Consider the following 21510-nt stretch of genomic DNA (forward strand, 5'->3'; position numbering starts at 1 on the left):
TTTTTTACCTATAAAGGTAGATCGGGTGGTAGGTGGATGAATGGGATTTGAGGATAGCCCTTTTTTGGGCTAATCCTCACGTCCCGGCTATCTTTTGGAAAACTTTAATACGACGATATGTAAATTTTTTTAAGCGCCTACTGGGGCCTGTAGTAGCCGGACATGAGGCTACACGTCGCGGCTACTCCACGCCCCAGTAGCCTCTTTTCTCCGCCTACCACTGCATGTTCCTACCACTGCCCTCGTCCAAAAACCCGGCATCTGCGTATGCACAGTAGCTCTGGCCTCGGAGCTGTGGCCGCGCAACCGGGGTACACGGACGAGGGCGCGCAGACGAGGAGCTGTGGACCGAAGATGACATGGTAGGCGGAGAAAAGAGGCTACTGGGTCGTGGAGTAGCTGTGAACAGCATGTGATCTAACACAATAAAGAATGCAGGATGTGCACCATTATAAGCAGAGAATGTTACTCATTGTACAGCATAATATGTATATAACAGTACACTACTTCCACGGTACACAGCATGAATCCTCAACTCAGATAAGAAATGTCAGGGAGAGGAAGGGCATCTCTAATTCCTGCTAGGTATTTCCCCCACGTGGTCAGCAGCTAATGGGACAGATTTATTTAAGTATATAAATGTTTATGTATAGCTGTACATAAATCTCTGTGCATAAGTGTATAAATGTGTGAGTACACAAATATGTATAATATTTTTTGAGTAGTTATGGGACCCAATTCAGAAGTCTGCTATGGGGCCCTGCCTCTGCTAATTACACCTCTGTGTTCTAGGCATGGAATATCGCATTCTCTGGTACTTGGTGGCATGGATTTCAATTCTAGTGCAACTGATGGACCAGAAGTACTAGGAGGTTGCAACTATTTAATAATTCTGGTGTGTCTGGTGCCAGCAGAGCCCTTTAACACTGGTCTTAATATAGTAGCTCCATGGCATTTGCATTTATGCATTTTGGTCACAAACATTTTATTTGTTAGAAAATTAGGTAATATATGGTCAAGTTTTACAACTTTTTCTAGCATAGCATTATAACATTAGTTTAATTTTAATGCTTTTAAGTGACCCATTATTTTTATACAGACAACAATATTGATTAATAAAATAGTAAATGTTCCACTAATGAAAATGAATCCACTAATAGGAATCTGTATGTATTCAGTTCTGATTTGCACTTTGGCAATGTGCCAGCAGGTTTCATTTTTACGTGTCAAAAACATGAAAACTCTGAATACAGAGGTCCAGACATCCAAAAATCACAAGCAAGCCAAAGGGCTTGGTATGTTCCACCTAAATATATGGCTGAAGAAGACCCCTTTAAACACAAATAATACATCTGACTCCTTTCATGCAGACATCCTTCAAAATAGATGTACTGCATGTTAAAATGTTCAGACTCCCAGTGGTGTAATGCTTGGTCCTTTGGCGAGTCTAGACTCCAGTCTAGATTCAAGAATGTGGTTTTATCAATACTAGTCAATGGCAGCCCTCAAAGTAATTTCATCCATCCATTATCACTGTGTGTATAATTAATGAGAAGCTCACCAAAATGGATTATAGAAAATGTTTCAAGATTATATAATGGAACAGAATACTGTATATTGCAAGAACAAGTCAGCTGTAGATTTAACTAATCACATGAATGTAAACTATGGCTTACCCAAAATATTTTCGTGACGTAGCAAAACTGTGTTGTATATCTCTGTTTCTCTAAACCATGATTGTTCATCACGAGAAGAAAAAATCTTAACAGCCACGTTTTCCCCCTGCCACAATCCTCTCCATACTTCTCCATATCGCCCTTTACCTAAATGTGCAAAAAAAAAGTCATTTTTATAATCGGGTCATATGCTGGATGTTACCTGCTCCCCAATCACCATAAGAATACAGGATATAAATCCCTATCTGGTCTATTTTGGGATTCAAAGCCAGAGCGTTCATTTTTATTAGCTTATTAATTTAATTAATCATTTAATCTACTGTATCAATTTATTTTCTTAATTTTTTTCTAAATTGCTGTATGTGGGAAAGTTTTTTTTTTTTTTTTATGTAGCTTTAGGTATATGAAATTTTATCTGTTTTTATTTTTGTTCCGATATTTTGCCCAAACTCACAGACCTAGTACTATATTTTATTGCTTCTTTTTCTTGAGGAAGTATAACCAACACACAGGAGGGTGACTGGCCTGGAGGTATATCAGGCCGCATATGTGACTATAGCGGACATAAATAAGACAATTAAATTCGGAACAGAATAATTATCAAAATAAAAATATCACAAAGCACTTGATTGCACAGAATGACATATCTGTCCTGGATTTGGTTTGAAAGTTTTTGGTTTTGTCTTCTATTCACTGTTACAGTGGAAACTTTCTTCATTTAGGAATAGTATTGTTCCTAAATGACCATGGTGCACCATATGCCACATAAACATAAGGATTAAAAGGGGAATTTCTCAGAAATGACATAATGGACATATATAATTAAAGGTGGATCAATAGGACGTGAGGATAGCCCTTTTAAGGGCTAATCCTCACGTCCGCGCACTTTTTTGAAAAGTTTTATTATCTCTGTATTCAAATTTTCTTATGCGGCTACTGGGGCGTGGAGTAGCCGCATCTGAGGTTACACAAGGCGGCTACTCCACGCCCCGGTAGCCTCTTTTCTCCTCCTACCGAAAATCTTAGCTGCGCGCCCTCGTCCGAAGAATCTGCTGTCCGCGCATGCGCAGAACAGCAGGCCCGCGCCTGCGCGGTCACTGCTCTGAAGCCGGAGCTGCACAGGCACGGGCCTGCGCAAACAGCAGATTCATTGGACGAAGATTTTCGGTAGGAGGAGAAAAGAGGCTACCGGGGCGTGGAGTAGCCGCCCCGTGTAACCTCAGATGCGGCTACTCCACGCCCCAGTAGCCGCATAAGAAAATTTGAATACAGAGATAATAAAACTTTTTAAAAAATTGCGGGGACGTGAGGATTAGCCCTTAAAAGGGCTATCCTCACGTCCTATTGATCCACCTACCACCCGATCTACCTTTATAGGTAGATTCGTGGTGGTAGGTTCCCTTTAAGGCATCTTTGAAATTATAGTACATTTCTCTACAACATACTACTACAACATGATATTATAGCACATGACATTGTCTCTTACCCACACATTCCACAAGTGTAACTTGACGAGCCACTGTTCTCTGTACAAGGAATGGAAGCCCAGAGCCACTACCCGTAGTACAGTCTAAAAGATCCTGTCAAAATGAAGACATTTCTAGTCAGCCTTTTCAATGGCATTAAGATGCATCGTATGCAGAAGCAGAACTTGAGCTTTAATGGAAAATTTGTACCAGGCACCTAACTATAATCTATAATTTATAGGGCTTGTGTCATCATATGCGGAAGAGACACTATTGCTATTGGGTAAATTACCTTCCTGTCAGTATGAACTATTTAGTAAAAATCTCCATATTACTGAAAGTTTAACTGTATGTCTGTTTAAAGGGCATCTACCATCAGAATTAAGGTCTGTATGCAAATGAGCCTAAGGGGATCCAGGCTCCATAGGTGTTAAAGGAAATCTACCATTTGCTTTTATGCATTATGAAGCAAACAGAATGCTGTAGTTACACTGATGCAGAAACATATCTTGCTTAATCCCTGAACTGAGTGGTTTTGTTGAAAAAACTATTATTATATTATGTTAGTGAAGATCTGGCGTTCCTGTGGCTGCCCCGGCGCTCTCCTCTGACCCTAATTATGCACTGCTCCAATTATGCTCACTGTGTTGTCCCTGACAGGCAGAAGCAATCAACCACTGCACCATCCCCCAGCTGCTTTGTATGAGTCATCCAGCTCAGGTTGATTAGTCCTATCTGAATAGTTCAGGCAGTTCTTTCGTGTACGACAGCCAGCCTGCACCCAGCTTTCCCAAGGTCCTGAATCTTACAATTGTTTATTTAAGAATAACTATGCAGTTCAGGGATTAAACAACATATTAGCCTGTATCAGTGTGGCTACAGCATTCTCAAGGTATGTTTGGTTCCCAGTGCATAAAAACAGATTTTCCTAAGGATCATTTGCATACAGTGTTTCATCCTGGTGTGGTAATGTCCTTTAAAGGATTACAAAAACAAACATCCTGCCACTTCCTTGGTTCATATTTTTTCTTTAAAAGTACCGAAATACTGCAACCTCTAACCTATTCCAATATTCTCAAAATCTATAGTTCCATATTTGTTCTTTTCATGACATATCTCTTATTTAAACATACATGCATCTTGTCTAAAGTAGAAGGACTGATTTTGGCAGCATTTCTTGTGTTTGAGAACAGTTGACAACTTTGAGATATAACATATGACTGTACATCAGGAACAGACACAAAATATCAAGAATACATTGTCGACAAAAGGATTTTCTTTGACTCTATAAGACCAGTTTGAATGTAAAAATACATTTTATTTGACACAAGTCTTTTAGGCTCCTTTCACACTTGCGTTACAGATCACATCAGAGTCTGATCAGAGAGCAACCTGCGTTAATAAGACTCATGACTTTTCTTTGGCAATTGATCGGTGAAAAACGCATTGCACTTGCCAGTGTCTCAGAGTGCAATGCGGTTTTGATGCGTCTCCATAGAGTTCCATGGTGCATATTTCATGTGTGTGAGATTTTACCACACGATAAAAAAAAAAAAGTGCATGTGTGCGTGAAATAAAATGCAAGTGTGACAACAACCACTAAAAAGCATTGGTGCACATTTACTTACAGGGTCACTGGTGTTCACAGAAAATGCATTGTCCGACTATAGTGCAGCGATTCACTAAGTGCGCCAGATATCATGAATGTGTCGCTTCCCCACTCAGGTCCGACAGAGTTCACTATCTTTTTAGTGGTGCATGTAAGTACTTGGGCTTGCGACACAATACTGAAAGTTAAATCCCGCACTCAGTCCGAATCAGCCGGATAGAGTGACGACAGGCACCCTAATTTGTGTCGCATGGAAGCCAATGCAGCTAAGCCAAAAAAAAAGGGTTGTGTTTAGCCCCAAAAACGGTGCACAGTCCCACTAAATTTTGTGCGCGACCCTAAGTAAATGAGCCCCAATGAGTCGGAGTGCAATGCAATTTCTGTCATATACACACGTGTGAAAAACACAAGTGTGAAGGGGGCCAAAAGAAATGTATCCACTGCTTCAAGAATTATTAAGTCAGATAAGACATAGGACTATCTTTACCATCCTTCATATGACTCACCCCTAAAGTGCTGTCACCAACTATTGATGCATTAACCATGTCTGCATCAATGAGTCTTGGCAAGGATTTCTTCCGGTTGCTTTGCTTCAATTTCCAGAATAAGAATGTGAAAAGCATCAGACATATCAGAAAGAGAACAATGGGGAGGACAGTCACTAGGAGGAGGCTTGTCTCTGGGGGTTCCACTGCTTATGTAGAAAAGAAACATATTGTTACTTATGTGTATCTTATAAGACTGTGAACAATCCAGAAAAAATTATTTTAAGTTGTTTAAAAGGTGTAATTTAAAAATTCAAACAAGGAAACTGATCTGCTTTTTTTTTTTTAGAAGTAAGGAATGTCAGCTCAGGAAACATATATACCAGGGATCTCAGAATAAACAGATTGCAGCTTGAAATTTTACTTGTCACTGCTGTCCATAGACTTTAGTTAAATGGGTCAATACCCATAATAATAAATAAACTCCAGTATCAATTGAAAGATATATATATAATCTTTATTGACAAATAGTTTAAAAATGCAGACGGCCCCCGACTTAAGGACACCTGACTGAGAGACGGCCCCTAGTTACAGACGGACCTCTGCCCACTGTGACCTCTGGCTGAAGCTCTCTGGATGCTTTACTATAGTCCCAGGCTGCAATGATCAGCTGTAATGTGTCTGTAATGAAGCTTTATTGATAATCCTTGTTCCCATAACAGGAATAAATTTTGAAAATCCAATCTCTGGGACAAAAAAAAATTAGTTTCTGGAGCTACAATTATAAAATATACCAGTTCCTAATTACATAATAATTCAACTAAAGAACAAACTTAAAGAACCTACTGTGGGAGATTTGGCCCAGTAGAGACCATGGTAGCGGGGTGCTGTGATGCAGTTCAAGACAGTGACACCAAAGTACAGTCCAAAACAGGTCTCGCCTGCGTTTATTGTAGCAGCAAAATAAAACAGCCTTTACATTCAGGCATTAAACAAACAAAATCCTACCCGTCAGGGTGCTAACTATACAGGTGTTCACTAACTCACCACTAACAAAATCACTTGGCTGCTCCAGGCACAGAGGTCAGGGCTGTGTGCTCTCCAGCCTCCTTCCAGAGAGAGACAACACACTGAGCTCTGCTGAGCGGTTTAAAAAAAAGGCTGATTGGGCTGCTCCCATCACCTGTGTCCAAGGTGCTGGACACCCAACCTCAGCACTAAGGCCTTGCATAATAGCAAAACCTAGGGGAAACATACCGCCCATCCACCGTTAACCCCTTCAGTGTCTCACATACCCTCCCCCTCTGTTTGACCCTGTGGGGGCGAACACTTTTGGCCATCAGACAGTGGGTACGGGATAGGGCATCGGCATTCCCATGCAGCTTTCCTGCTCGATGTTCTACCGTGAATTTGAAATTCTGCAGCATTAGGAACCACCTTGTGACCCTGGCGTTCCTCTCTTTGGCCTGACTCATCCAGGTGAGGGGAGAGTGATCGGTCACTAGTGTAAACTGTCGCCCTATCAAGTAATACCTCAGGGATTCCAGAGCCCATTTTATCGCCAAGCACTCCCTCTCAACTATGCTATAGTTCTTCTCAGGGGGTGTGAGCTTGCGGCTCAGGAATGTCACGGGATGTTCCTCACCCTCCACTACTTGGGACAGTACAGCCCCTAAGCCCACGTCAGAAGCGTCAGTCTGCACAATAAAGGTCTTGGTGAAGTCAGGGGTGATCAGTACCGGTCCCTCGCACAAAACCGTCTTAAGTCGCTGAAACGCCCCCTCAGCCTCTTCACTCCACTTTACCATCACCGCCCTGCTACCCTTGGTCAGGTCAGTCAGGGGTGCCGCTATGGTAGCAAAATCGGGGATAAATCGGCGATAATAGCCCACTATGCCTAGGAAAGCCCTCACTTGCTTCTTGCTCATAGGTCGTGGCCACTGCTGGATCGCCTCCACTTTATTTACTTGGGGTTTGATGACACCTCGCCCAATACGGTACCCCAGGTAACGGGCCTCTTCCAGACCCAGAGCACATTTTTGGGGGTTCGCTGTCAACCCTGCTGCCCTCAGGGAGTCTACCACTGCTTGCACCTTGGCCAGGTGACTCTCCCAATCGTTACTATAGACTATGATGTCATCCAGATAGGCCGAGGCATATCTCCGGTGAGGTTTAAGCACGAGATCCATTAACCTCTGGAATGTGGCGGGAGCCCCATGTAGCCCAAAGGGGAGTACCACGTACTGAAAAAGCCCATCAGGGGTAACAAAAGCGGTCTTCTCTTTGGCCCTGTCAGTAAGGGGTACCTGCCAATACCCTTTCGTCAGGTCAAGGGTGGAGAAGAACCTAGCATGTCCAAGTCGTTCTATCAACTCGTCAACCCTGGGCATGGGATAAGAATCAAATTTGGACACCTCGTTCAACTTCCTAAAGTCATTGCAGAACCGTAGGGAACCATCAGGTTTGGGAATCAACACAATAGGACTCGACCAGTCACTTTTAGACTCCTCGATAACCCCCAGGTCTAACATCTGCCTGACTTCTTCGGATATGGCTTTCCGGCGCGCTTCCGGGACCCGGTAGGGTTTTTGGTGTACCCGGATGTGGGGTTCGGTTACGATGTCATGCTTGATGACTGAAGTACGTCCCGGTAACTTAGAGAACACATCCACATTTCGGAGCACAAACTCCTTCGCTTCCTGAATCTGGGCCCTGGAGAGGGACTCCGGGATCTGTACTTCAGGCACCTTGGCATCGGGTACACCTACCTTCGGTGTCACCTTCTTGGGGACAGACGCTTTTTCTACTCCCACGGCTATCAGGGACTCTCTTTCCCTCCATGGCTTTAGGAGGTTCACGTGGTATATCTGTTCGGGTTTCCTCCTCCCCGGCTGAGATACCTTGTAGTTAACCTCCCCCACTTTCTCCATGACCTCATATGGTCCTTGCCATTTTGCCAAGAACTTGCTCTCAACGGTGGGCACCAGAACTAGCACTCTGTCGCCTGGGTTAAAGGTCCTGAGTCTGGCTGACCTATTGTAGACCCTAGACTGGGCCTCTTGTGCCCTTGTCATGTGCTCCTTTACAAGGGGCATTACCCCCGCTATGCGGTCCTGCATAAGGGAGACGTGTTCTATCACACTACGGTGGGGGGTCCTCTCCTGTTCCCAGGTCTCCTTGGCTATATCCAAAAGCCCACGTGGGGAACGGCCATATAACAGCTCAAAGGGTGAGAAACCCGTGGAGGACTGGGGAACTTCACGTATGGCAAACATCAAATAGGGCAACAAACAATCCCAGTCCTTCCCATCCTTGCTGACCACCCTCTTTAGCATCCCCTTCAAGGTCTTGTTAAACCTCTCGACTAGGCCATCTGTCTGAGGATGATACACAGAGGTGCGGAGCTGTTTAACCTGCAGTAACTTACACATCTCCTTCATTACCCTAGACATGAATGGGGTACCCTGGTCAGTCAAGATTTCCTTGGGGAGGCCTGTGCGTGAGAATACCTGGAACAGCTCCCTAGCAATATTTTTGGAGGAGGTGTTCCTTAATGGAATTGCCCCGGGATACCGCGTAGCGTAGTCCAGGATAACCAGGATGTATTGGTGCCCCCTTGAGGATTTGACTATCGGGCCAACCAGATCCATTGCAATCCGCTCAAATGGCACCTCTATGATTGGTAGCGGGACCAAAGGACTCCTGAAGTGGGACACCGGGGCAGTAAGTTGACACTCAGGGCAGGAGCTACAATACCGGTTTACCTCCTCCCACACCCCGGGCCAGAAAAATCTCTGCAGGATCCTCTCCCGGGTCTTCTCAGCACCTAAGTGCCCTCCCAGCACATGTTTGTGTGCCAACTCTAGCACCAGCCTACGGTGAGATTGGGGTACTACAAGTTGCTCAACCTCCTCACCCCGTATCTGGTCGACCCTGTATAACAGCTCCCCAACAATCACCATTCGGGGGTATATTTTGTCAGCCCCTGGTATTTGGAGTACCCCATTTATCACCTTAACATTCTCCCGTGCTTTAAACAAGGTAGGGTCCTGTAGCTGTGCAGCCCCAAAATTCTCACGGGAAAACTCAAGGTCCGGCATGTCGGCCACCTCCTCGTGGCCCTCGACCTCACCAGCTAGGACCTCTAGGGGAGAGAATTCATCACATGGGGTCACCCCTACTGCTGGTGTGGGTACATCGGCCTCAAAGGGTTCAGGGGCCAAGGCCGGACATACCTGACGTCCATTATCTGCAACAGCACCTGAAGTGGGTCTTCGTCTCCAGAGGTCCCAAAACACCGGTAAGTCTCTGCCGATAATAGCCTCATGAAACAGGGTCCCCACCACCCCCACTTCATGGGTAATAGTACCACAAGGTGTATGTAGGTTGATGACAGCAGTGGGATATTCGCGAGTGTCCCCATGTATACACAACACTCCCACTTTACGCCCACTGTACAGTCCAGGATCAACCAAAGTTCCCCGCACCAGGGTAACCAGACTCCCTGAGTCTAGCAAGGCTTCCACCGTGTGACCACCGATTGTGACCATACACACTTGGGGTTCTGCATCCGTGACTGACTCGGCAGCCAGAACCGGCCGGGCAAACAGTGACATTCGCCGGGTCTGGTTGCAGTCCATTGGCTCCACTGACAGGGGACAGTTGGCAGCAATATGGCCCATTTCATGGCATCGCCAGCACTGGATACGGCTATGACCTCGGTCACGAGCCTCACTGGGTTTCTGTGTATCCAAGCCCCCCAGTGTACCCCCTCCCAACCTGACCTGTTTCCCTTTTTCTGCAGTAGCAGTCCTACCAGATGGTTTAATGGCCTTGTCACTGGCACTGCTTCGTGTGGGAGGGATAAGTAGAAGATCCTCCGTAGCCCGATATCTCTCTACTAGGGACACGAGTTCCTCAGCATTTGTGGGACCGGCCTGTCCAACCCACCGCTGGAGCCGAGAGGGCAGAGAACGGGTGAACTTGTCAAGAACCACTCTCTCGACCATCTGTGCTGGGGTGCAGTCATCGGGTTGTAGCCACTTCCGGACAAGATGGATCAGGTCATGCATTTGGGAGCGCGGGGGTAGTTTTTCAGAGTATGCCCACTGGTGGACCCGGCTGGAACGAACTTGAACGGTGACCCCAAGACGAGCCAGAATCTCCGCCTTTAGCTGGGGGTACTCACGGGCCTCCGTTTCACTCAGGTCGTAGTAGGCCTTCTGCGATTCGCCGGTCAGGAACGGTGCCAGGACATCTGCCCACTGCTCAGCTGGTAACTCCTCTCGCTCAGCTACTCGCTCGAACACAGTGAGATAAGCCTCCACGTCGTCGGTCGCCGTCATCTTTTGTAAAGCCTTCTGCACTGCAGCCCGTGCGGAGCACTGGACAACCGGGTACCCTTGCAAACCAGTATGGGACCCCTCAGTAGTCGTCGCTTGCGGTGCTGCCATAACGCCAGAAAACTTTTCCATCATCAGCTGGAACATGGCTCGGGACTCTGCCTGCTGTTGCTGTAGCATGGCTCGGGACTCTGCCTGCTGCTGCTGGAGCATGGCTTGCTGCAGCTGTCGATTAGCCTGGGACTCTTCCTGCTGCTGCTGCCGATAAGCTCTGGCCTCCTCCTGCTGCTGGCGGGATCTCTCCTCCTGCTGCTGGAGCATGGCTTTAATAAAGTCCTCCATCTTGGCTTTATCCTGCAATTTGCCTGCTGCTTTCACCCAGGCCATGCAATGTTGCAGGATGTAGCGAGCCTTTCAGGTGTGTGTCTTTTTGAACTGCCCGCATCCTCCACCATATGTGGGAGATTTGGCCCAGTAGAGACCGTGGTAGCGGGGTGCTGTGATGCAGTTCAAGACAGTGACACCAAAGTACAGTCCAAAACAGGTCTCGCCTGCGTTTATTGTAGCAGCAAAATAAAACAGCCTTTACATTCAGGCATTAAACAAACAAAATCCTACCCGTCAGGGTGCTAACTATACAGGTGTTCACTAACTCACCACTAACAAAATCACTTGGCTGCTCCAGGCACAGAGGTCAGGGCTGTGTGCTCTCCAGCCAACTTCCAGAGAGAGACAACACACTGAGCTCTGCTGAGCGGTTTAAAAAAAAGGCTGATTGGGCTGCTCCCATCACCTGTGTCCAAGGTGCTGGACACCCAACCTCAGCACTAAGGCCTTGCATAATAGCAAAACCTAGGGGAAACATACCGCCCATCCACCGTTAACCCCTTCAGTGTCTCACACTACCCTGTACATAACCCAGGATCCGCCAGTAGTTCATATAAAACATGGGCGGTATAACACACAGGAAATAAGCACAAACTTCCCCATAGAGACCAAACCATACAACTTATACAAACCATTGTGTGTCTGTATAAGTACAGTACAGGTCTGTATTTCTGTAATAGGGATACATTGTTATGGATCTATTATTTTTGTCAACCTACTTGTTTCTCATAGGGAGAATTTTTGCAACATCTATTGAAGCTTGTGCTTACTTCCAGTGGGTTAAACTGCCTATGTTTTATATGAACTATTCTTAAACCATTTGTCAATAACTATCTTATATAATATGGTACGTTACCGTATACAGGGAAAAGATAGAGCCTGCTCAACATTCTGGTATACATAGCCACTTCAGACAGTTTTATATATTTATATACAGCCTGATCCCAGGCTGATTTTGCAAGTTTTCCCATCTACAAAGAATGGAGAGGTCAGTAATTTTTATTGTAGGTACAATTCAACTGTGAGAGACCAAATCTAACAGTTATGTAAGTTTTTCTTTAAGAAGCTTCTCCTCCTCTGCACTCATTACGTGTATTCATTGTATCTGTATGAAAGACATATGTCCATACACTCACTCAATCATACTCCTACCTCTCCACCATGGGCAAGACCAAAGAGCTGTCTTAGGACACCGGGAACAAATATTTCGAGGGAGCTGAAACTCAATGTTCCCCAGCAACAGCCTTGAAAACGGAAAGATCTGGAAATGATCTGAATGGAAGACTGGGCCAAAATACAGAAATACAATTTTTTACCGTACCAAATATTATGTTCTGTTTATTTATGGTATCAAATACTTATTTTATGCAAAAAAAAAAAGCTATTTGATTATTTATAAATCATACAAAGTGATTTTCAGGATTCTTTTTAGATTCTGTCTCTCACAGTTGAATTGTAACTACAATTAAAATTTCCAACTCCTCCATTCTTTTAGGTGGAAAAACTTGCAAAATCAACCTGGGATCAAATACTTATTTCCCCCACAGAACCTGAAATACAGATATAGATTGTTGCTTTTGGATTAAAGAGGCCTCAGCATGTAATATTATAGACAGTGATGATCTACTACACATGAAATTTGAGTGCTTTATGTATTATGCTGCTCTCCACCTTATTATTTGTTATGTTGTGCCTTTACTACATGCAATTTTATTTTCCTTATAAGCACTAAATGTACTGCTCTGCCTATTCTACATATACAGCACTGTTTACTACCATCTGAACTACATGTACTAAACAGCCCCACACCTTTACTGCATGTACGGCTCATTACCCGTGTGCCATTTACTATACTCCTCCCTTGTTTTTATACATATATGCTTCTATCTAACTGCACTAAATGCTAATCTTTGTCTGTACAGGCACTACCCAGGTTATGCTCTTAGGTTTGTACTTAAGTTGAATTTGTATGTAAGTCTGAACATGTATAATTTATAATAGTAACGCCAGGTAAAATATTTTTTTTGTCCCTTTGACAATAGAATTTTCTAAGTTTTGTGCTGTCATGGGAACAATGATTATCAATAAAGCTTCATTACAGACACCATACAGCTGATCGTTGCAGCCTGGAAGTAAAGTAAAGCATCCAGAGAGCTTCAGCAGAGGTCACAGTGGGCAGAGAGGTCCGTCTCTAACTAGGGGATCGTCTGTAAGTTGGGTGTCCTTTAGTTGGGGACTGCCTGTACTATATTTCCTGTACTGTCCTCAAACCAAAATGTTATTTACTAGATTTTTATTATTTGAGTCTTGCTTTACCTGTATGGGTTATCTGCCTGTTTTTATTGTAATTAATTTTGTTTTGTGTATGGTATACTGTATATGGTTAGTTATGAAGGTTCTGTGCCAACACATGATTAGAGCTATTAAAGAAAGGTTGACAATTTTAGTGGTATACATAGATTGCATTAATGGGATACAGCAGATAAAGGTCCCTTATTTCTGAAAATGATGGTGCCATTCATGGTGAATGAATTCAAAACATAACCCATGATTTCTAGGTTGCTCATAGCTTTTTATTACTACCTATATGCACCCCCTATACCCTGAGACAATGCCCTTGTGATAGCAGGTGTGTTTTAGTGTTATGCAGAGATAGAAATACTTTACCAAGTTTGAAGAGTGTGACATTTTCATTACAAAAATCTGAAAAACAACACAGCGCTCTTGAATAGTCTGTCTTGCCATTGCATTGCTCATTGATACTGTTATTGAAACAGCCTCTGTGTCTAGAGATGTCTCCAGAGTCCTTTATTTGCTCCGTCACAAAGCATGTCTTTCCAACACAGGCATTATGCACACAGAAAGGCCCTTGACAGGTACAGCTGTAATAGCTAACATCTGTAAAGAAAGGAGTCATCCTTGAGGTGTCATTCATCACTTTAACCAAAATGCACAATTATTTAGCATTTTTACCTGTGCAGCTATGTTTTACTTATGAAATCTTAAGTCCATAAACACAGCATATAACATTGACAAGCTTTACATCCCATAATAATACCGTCCACAGTTCTGATTCGTAAGAGTAAGTATACAATTTAATCATATCTCCTACTACATATATCAGTTGCTTTGCTTTTTAAAGGATTTTTCACCAATTCCGACTCTTTGCATTCTTTAATGACTATTTTTTCTGTAGACACCCTTTCACGCAATCAGGGTTATTCATTTTGGCACAAATTATGCTAATTAGGTGGATATTCTTGAGCAGGAACAGACAGCCCAGGAATTGAGATAAGCAAATCTATTTGTTGCTTCATAGACTCAATAACACAATAAGCAAAATGACCACTATAAATGGTTTCCTTTAAAAATATCTTCGCTTCATATATATTTCTTGTCAAAAAATCAGTTACATCGTATAGAAAAAACACTATTCTTGTTAATACCTTCTGAGGATATACCTGTAGATACAGTCCTTGGTTATTTAAACGGTTTGTGTAAATACAATTCCCTCAAGTCTGAGGAAGGAGGCGTGACCTCCGAAACGTCACAGAAACCATGCTAGCACCGTCTCTGCTAAAGAAGTGACTGACAATACAGAACCTGCTTTCTGCCAAAAACTGCCTGTGAAGTGTCTCTACAAGCCACGGTACAGTGAAAACTCAATGAGGGAATTGTACTTATACAACCCGTTTAATTAACAAAGCGTTGTATCTAGAGGTATATCCTCAAAAGGTATTAACAAGAATACTGTTTTTTCTATACGATGTATTTATGTAACTGATTTTTTGACAAGAAATATATATAAAGCGAAGATATTTTTAAAGGAAACCGTTTATAGTGTTCATTTTGCTTATTGTGTGTCAACGATCCTGGACAATTCAGGGAGTCCAGTGTGTTCCACTAACTTTCAAATCCTTGCCAATTAATATTTATACAGGTTCATAGCATTTTTCAGGCACCAAATCACTTCTGAATCTTTTCTGATTTGCTTCAGACAAATCTTTTAAAATGGTAAAAATTAAAAGATTCATAACGTTTACAAAACATGCTTTTTAGGAAAAAATCTTTGTTTTAGAGATCTGGGGGGGGTTATATTCTAATGTCCAGGTAATGTTAAATAGCTTCTGTGAATTGAATCTTGATACTTTGCTCATTTCTACCTGAAACTACCAATATTTTATCTGGTCCTAAAACTGCACAGCACTGATTTCTTGGAAAGGGTGTTGACTATAGTTCAACTATTCTAGAATGAAGCAGAGCCTGTTAAATGATTAATGATCTGGTGAATAGTCCTCTTTAGGATATTAATATAAGGGTCTGTGTAGATTAAGTATTAGGATATTAGTAGAACAGACCCAATGGAGTTTGGCCGAACCTTGAATGAAGTTTTGGTTCAGGTACGAACTGACCACTAATTTAAATGCTTGCGGTGACTCAGCTCCTGCCAGCACCAATCTGGAGTGTTACCGGTTGGGGTGAGCCCCAAATACTGAACCCAAACATCTGGCTGAAATCTGGGTTCGGGTACACTCATCCCTTGTTATTAGTTGATTTTGTGAGATTAGTTAATCTTTTTGTGAGAGCTGGTCCCCCAGAGTATTGCAAAAGGTCTAGCTTTTAGGAATCCCTGTGATGAGCTGATAATGGCAGCAAAACCACTGCAGTGATCTGTCAAAGGAATTCATACTGTTATGGAAGAGGCTATCCAAAGAGAACAGTTCCTAAAATAATATTCCCACCTAATGTTTCAGTGGCTTTGTTAACTTTGATTGTATTGTTACGAATGCAAAAAAAATGTCAAACTTCAGTAGTATTGCTGACTGTAAGGTAGCTTTAAAGATGCAATAAACTGGGGAATGAAGTCTCTCCTTTGGAAATATCATGAACTATCTGTTCTTGACTCCCAGGCTTTGACCTTTGGCTTTGTCTTAGTGTTTATCCAAGTGTTACTTGACATGGGACATGTTTGCCAGCTTCAGAAGTTGAATAGACTTTGTCACCTTGCTATGCCAACAGTATCTGTCACCACATGGGATAATACAGATACAATCCTGCTGTCAATTATAGCATAAAATTCTCAGTGTTATGGCTAAGATCCAAGATTCTGCTGAAAGCAATATTTTGTTTCTGAAGTAGTTATTAGAAGAAAGGAATAATGAACCTTCCCAGGAAATCTAAAGTTTCATAAATGATCATATTTGTCATATTGGAAGAAAGCTATTCGATTTTCAGCACTAGGCTAGTTTTACATTGCCAGATTACTGCCATACTTCAGGCTACATTTAAAGATTCAATCGTGATACAATTTTTTTAATCAAACTGCAGGAATTTGAGAGTTAAGGTAAATAGGTCAGTGGGGACCATGCTATTCGGCACAAAGGGGGCAATGGTGCTTGTGCATATGCAGTTTTATGCATTGCATTGTCGTCTGTATAGGCAGCCTGTCTTGTTCGACATCTCCATTGTGCCTTCAGTAATTGTCCCTGAGGTTGGACCTCCATTGAGGACAGAGTAGGGGGCCTAACCTAAAGGTGGGCCATCAAAGTTTTCACCCGGACGTAAACCTTTTCACCTGGAAGAAAATCTTAGTATGCAGAACTTTTTTCAACATGTAATATGCCATGAAGAGCCAAACATTATGTTACCAGCCATTATTAAGGACGCATTACAGCATTTGAAATGCGTTGGACATTGTCCCTGTACGTGTTGATGCACATTTGTCATTCATAATAAAGATGAGACGAGAAAAAAATCTTGTTTGCTGGATGCTTTGGAGTATTTAAGTATCATGGAGACCTGCATCTGGATGTAATCATGACCCAGCAATAGTTTTTGGAAGCTAAGGGTATGCTGAAAATTTGTTTGTCACTGTTTGTGACTAGTCAAGTCCCTTAAATCATTTGCCACATTATGATCATGTATATCATTCATCTAATTGTATTATTATCATACACTAAACAGTTTGCTGCCTACACATTTTATCTTTGACACTACACTACCTATACAATGAGCAAGATGTATTAAAAGTGTCTAAAATGAATACAGTTAGACAGTCTTAAACTAAGCCAGATGTATCAAAATGTCTATTGCTGAATTAAAAGTTTAAGTTTAAGGCTGTCTAGTCATACCGTGGACCTGCGATCTATTGGCCCAATTTACTCCAGCAATTTTAACGCATATTTTACTGTACCTTAGGCCATACCCCTTTGTTGTACAAGTTGTAAAATTGTGTACAAACTGTTTGAATACTTGATGTAGAAGGACTAATAAATCTGCCCCCATTGTCTTTATTTTTTCAGCCCTAAACCTACTACCACCACCATAATACCGACATGACAACTAGACGACCTCTATGTCCACATCTGAAACATAATGCAGGGTAAGCCTAAGGATAAGAAATAGTAACAAAACTTACCCGTTGCAGATGTAACAATTGCAAGTGAAAGCACCAAAACGTTTCTATGTAGCATTTTGTCAGGCATTGATTGAACTTGCTCAGCCGTGGTCAATAGAGCTTATCCTGCAGGAAAAATTATACATTTCTCATTAGCAATCCTAAAGACCTAAATGCTATTAACATACTCCAATACTTTGCTTAAGGACTAAGTCATCGATAGCTAAACTGAAACATAAAGATGTCCTGATGGATGAGAAAGCCTGCCAAGTTTCATTTACCTAATTATTTTGTAAAATCATTAGATTCACATAGAGACACTTATTTGTTTAATTGCACCCTTAATGAAAATTTTAATTTGTGTTTTTCACCAGAAAGGAAGTCATTAAAAAATACTGTTTCATAATTGTGCCTTCTGTTCCCTGCTGCTAAACAACTGTTGTCTGCTGCCCTGGTTGCTGGCACACTACAGTCCTTATCCCACTCGTTTTGGGTTTGGTCCACTTGACAAGGAATACATAGCAGGTGTGCAGGATCTGTCATATACATGTCAGAGAAATGAAGATATAGAATTTAACAGTTTGGGATTGAGGGTTCTTTATCTACTTTTACAATAATCCTGCATCTTCTCCCTGATGCTTTGTTCTGTGAAGAAAACCAGTCCTCCAAGTACATAACTCCCAACCTGATTTTCTCTATTATCCGTCTTAAATCAAGTCTCACACTGACGTTAACAAAGTTAGACGCTGTGCTGCTGACCAAATAGGAGACTTTATTGGATAATACATTTACACTACTTTATGTGAGTCATAAGTAACAAACAGTGGCTTTCTACAGGCAGATCACTCACCAACACCTACGTGTAGTAAGACATCTGCTTGTCCTTATATTACATACAGCATAAAAACAATCTTTTGGCCACTGAAACCATCAATTCCCTTCAAAAATTACCACATTGGATAAAAATCTGTCTATGATCTTGTGATGGACATGCAGGTGCAAGAGCCATTATTATCAGAGAGAGTAATCAAAGATGTGCAATACTAACAGCTCGTGTCTATCACATAACAGTGAACAGATTTCTATCCACTGGAAGTAAGCAATGCAGCTTCCTATAGAATGACAGCAAGCAGGGAAGAGAAATTGATACAGAAGGTATACCGGTAATTGGAAAATTGTAAAACTTCATTGCACAAACAAAATCAATTATTTGCTGAAAGTGGACACCAATTTAAAGGGGTTATCCGGGTTTAAAAATTTTTTTATGGCCGGGCTGGGGAGGGCTAGTTAAACATAATAAACATGTACTTACCTCCTCTGGCGCCGCCGATGTTCCGCACCGCGGTCCCTTCGATCCGTGCCCCTGTTTGTTTACAGGGGCACGGAAGCCGCGCACAGGGAGCTTCCGGTCCGCGAAGTGGCTCCTCCCCTCCGTCCCTATCTCTCAGCGTTGTAAGCGCAGGGAGATGGAGCGCATGGGAGCTTCCGGCCGGCCGGAAGCTCCCTGTGCGCCCTTGTACTGAAACCAAAATTTGGACAAACAAAAAGACAGATGTTATGGACAAAAAGTAACAAGTTTATTTAATGAAATTCAAACATGGAAATAAAAACAAAAAACAGGGCTGGAGAGACCAGGGGGTCACACGTGCCCCACGCGTTACGCCCGTCAAGCGGGCTTCCTCATCCTCTGAGGAAGCCCGCTTGACGGGCGTAACGCGTGGGGCACGTGTGACCCCCTGGTCTCTCCAGCCCGGCACCCTATCCGTTGGTAACGTGATCTATACATTCTTTATTCAGTACTATGTACCTATGTATTGGTGTTTCATTCCATTTCTATTACATATTGTATGTACTACATATTGGGGCTGGACACTAGGAGTCCACTGTTTTCCCTATCATAGGAATTTTAATTGTTTTTATTTCCATGTTTGAATTTCATTAAATAATCTTGTTACTTTTTGTCCATAACATCTGTCTTTTTGTTTGTCCAAATTTTGATACATTGTTTCAGATGTTGTCATTTTCTTTGACCCATTCTTTCTGCAAGTTCGCCTTGTACTGAAACCGGCGCACGGAGAAGACCGGCCGCGGCGCGGGACATCAGCAGCACCGGAGGAGGTAAGTCCATGTTTATTGTGTTTAAATAGCCCGCCCCAGCCCGGCCATAAGAAATTTTTTAAACCCGGATAACCCCTTTAAGTCTTTCAGATACGAATTATAAGGACACAAGATTAGTGCAATTGACATATTTAAAGGACATCTATCACCAGATCAAGGATTGTAAACCAAACATACTGACATACTGGCTTCTTATGTCCTGGCTTTTAAGAAAAAAAGTGCTTTAAAAAAATCTGCAAATGAGTCTTAGGGGGTCCGGGGTCCAGGCTCCATTAACTCATATGCCTATGAGGCTGATTTGCATAATTTTAAAAGCATAATTTTAAAAGGGGGAGCTGCTGGGCGGGGCATTATAAGAGGGGGAGCTGCTGAGCGGGGCTCTATAAGAGGGGTCCAGGCTCCATTAACTCATATGGAGCCTGGAGCCTATGAGGCTGATTTGCATAATTTTAAAAGCATAAAAAAAAAAAAAACAGGGCATAATAAACTAAAAGAGGAGCCGATCCTGCCAGAGGGGGCACATGCCAGTATGTCAGTATGTTTGGTCTACAATCCTTGATCTGGTGATAGATGGCCATTAACAGTTTTTAGGTGTTCTTTTTTTTATTGCTGTGCCTCATTTAATGGTTCTTATACATGCACTAATAATGCAGCATTTTTTAACTGGTTATGAAAAAAAAACATATTTCAAGCATCTTTAGGTGCGTTTTATATCTTGTAGAAAAATAAGTGATCAACTCAGCCCTTATTGGACCCTTAGGCTGGGTTCATATGTCATTTCAAAACACAATTCAAATGCAACAGGGTGGGGCCTGACCTGATCACATATGCTTTTCCATTGAAACACATGTGATTGTTAATGAGCACACAATGGCCTACATTTATTAAAGAATTTGCGCTAGTATTCTTTCGGTCTTTGCATTGAAAAGAAAGTGCAAACTGCTGGCAAAAGTGTTTGTGCCACTGCGAATTGTGTTGCATGCTGTATGTTAAATGTGCACACTTCAATAATCTGGTGCACCATGCACTACTCATGAAGACCGTGCACCAGTATTCACTAATCTGCCGCACCCGGAATGTTAGTAAAGCAAACTGTACTACTTTTGATCAATCTGGGGCACTGTTTCCATTGTTTACATGCAAAACATGTGGTGTCATGTGTTTCGGTGGAAGCATATGCAATCTGGCCAAGCACCTCTCCATTGTGTTTGAAATTAGTTTCAAAATTCAATTAAAATGCTAAGTTTGAATGCAGCCTCACAACAAGAGCACATGCAGCTGGAAACAGTCTGCACATTACATTTGAGAATAGATATGCTATACAGACATATAGGCACAGCATCATACTCATACACCAATGAAATGTCCAGCAGCTTCCGTTATCCATCAAATGTCCAGCAGCCTCCGTTATCCATCAAATAAAGTCTATAGATTTTTCCTCTGCATCTACGTCATTCGAAAACGGGAGATATATATATAGATGCATAGATGTGTTCAGTATTCAATGTAAACAGTACCTTGGATCAGGTGAAGGTAAAATACATAAATGAATAAAGTCTCTGTGTGTTCCTTCTGTGCGGTGTTCTCGTGGGTCCCGTTGCTTCACAATACAATTCTGACATAACTTGGAAGAAGGACAGAAATAGTGGGGAAAAGTCTGTATAAATTATGTAAGGTGTAAAGTAGATCAACTAATAGATAGTGTACGGTACCACTACTTAGTCATCTATGTATTCATTTATCATTCAGCATCAGACACAGGGCCACATTTACTAAAGCCCTTGCGCCAGTTTTCTGATGGACTTTGTGTGTTCTTTGCGTGTCGCACGTGACTCTTTTGTGTTGTGGCTGCACTATTCCCAATGTGACACAAATTTCGGCACTGAATGGGGCGTTCCGCTGCATAGTTGGACCGTGCGCCACATTTATCATGCAAAGTCCAACAGAAGTGTGTCGCATGCCCTATGTTAAAGGGACACCAGTGCAGGGAGAGCCAGATTCATGCAGAACGTGCGCCACAATTCCTGAAT

The 21510-nt window shown here is 42.5% G+C and overlaps 1 protein-coding gene across 2 annotated transcripts in view; it reads right to left on the bottom strand.

Annotated features, from left to right (window-relative positions):
- The window catches only part of ACVRL1 (activin A receptor like type 1), a 53874-nt gene that overhangs the window by 20711 nt on the left and 11653 nt on the right, over positions 1-21510 (bottom strand). Inside the window, exons 2-6 of one of the 2 annotated variants that reach the window (XM_072135204.1) lie at positions 17384-17488; positions 13633-13863; positions 5258-5442; positions 3163-3256; positions 1677-1823 (exon numbers count right to left, since the gene is read on the bottom strand). In XM_072135204.1, coding sequence (XP_071991305.1) covers positions 1677-1823; positions 3163-3256; positions 5258-5442; positions 13633-13863; positions 17384-17450 — 724 coding nt within the window. In that variant the 5' untranslated portion in view covers positions 17451-17488. Of the gene's footprint in view, positions 1-1676; positions 1824-3162; positions 3257-5257; positions 5446-13632; positions 13864-17383; positions 17489-21510 lie in introns of both variants that reach the window. The other variant, XM_072135203.1, reaches the window with a different exon arrangement.

Source organism: Engystomops pustulosus, chromosome 2 (genome assembly GCF_040894005.1).
Source record: "Engystomops pustulosus chromosome 2, aEngPut4.maternal, whole genome shotgun sequence".
In the NCBI taxonomy this organism is placed as follows: domain Eukaryota; kingdom Metazoa; phylum Chordata; class Amphibia; order Anura; family Leptodactylidae; genus Engystomops; species Engystomops pustulosus.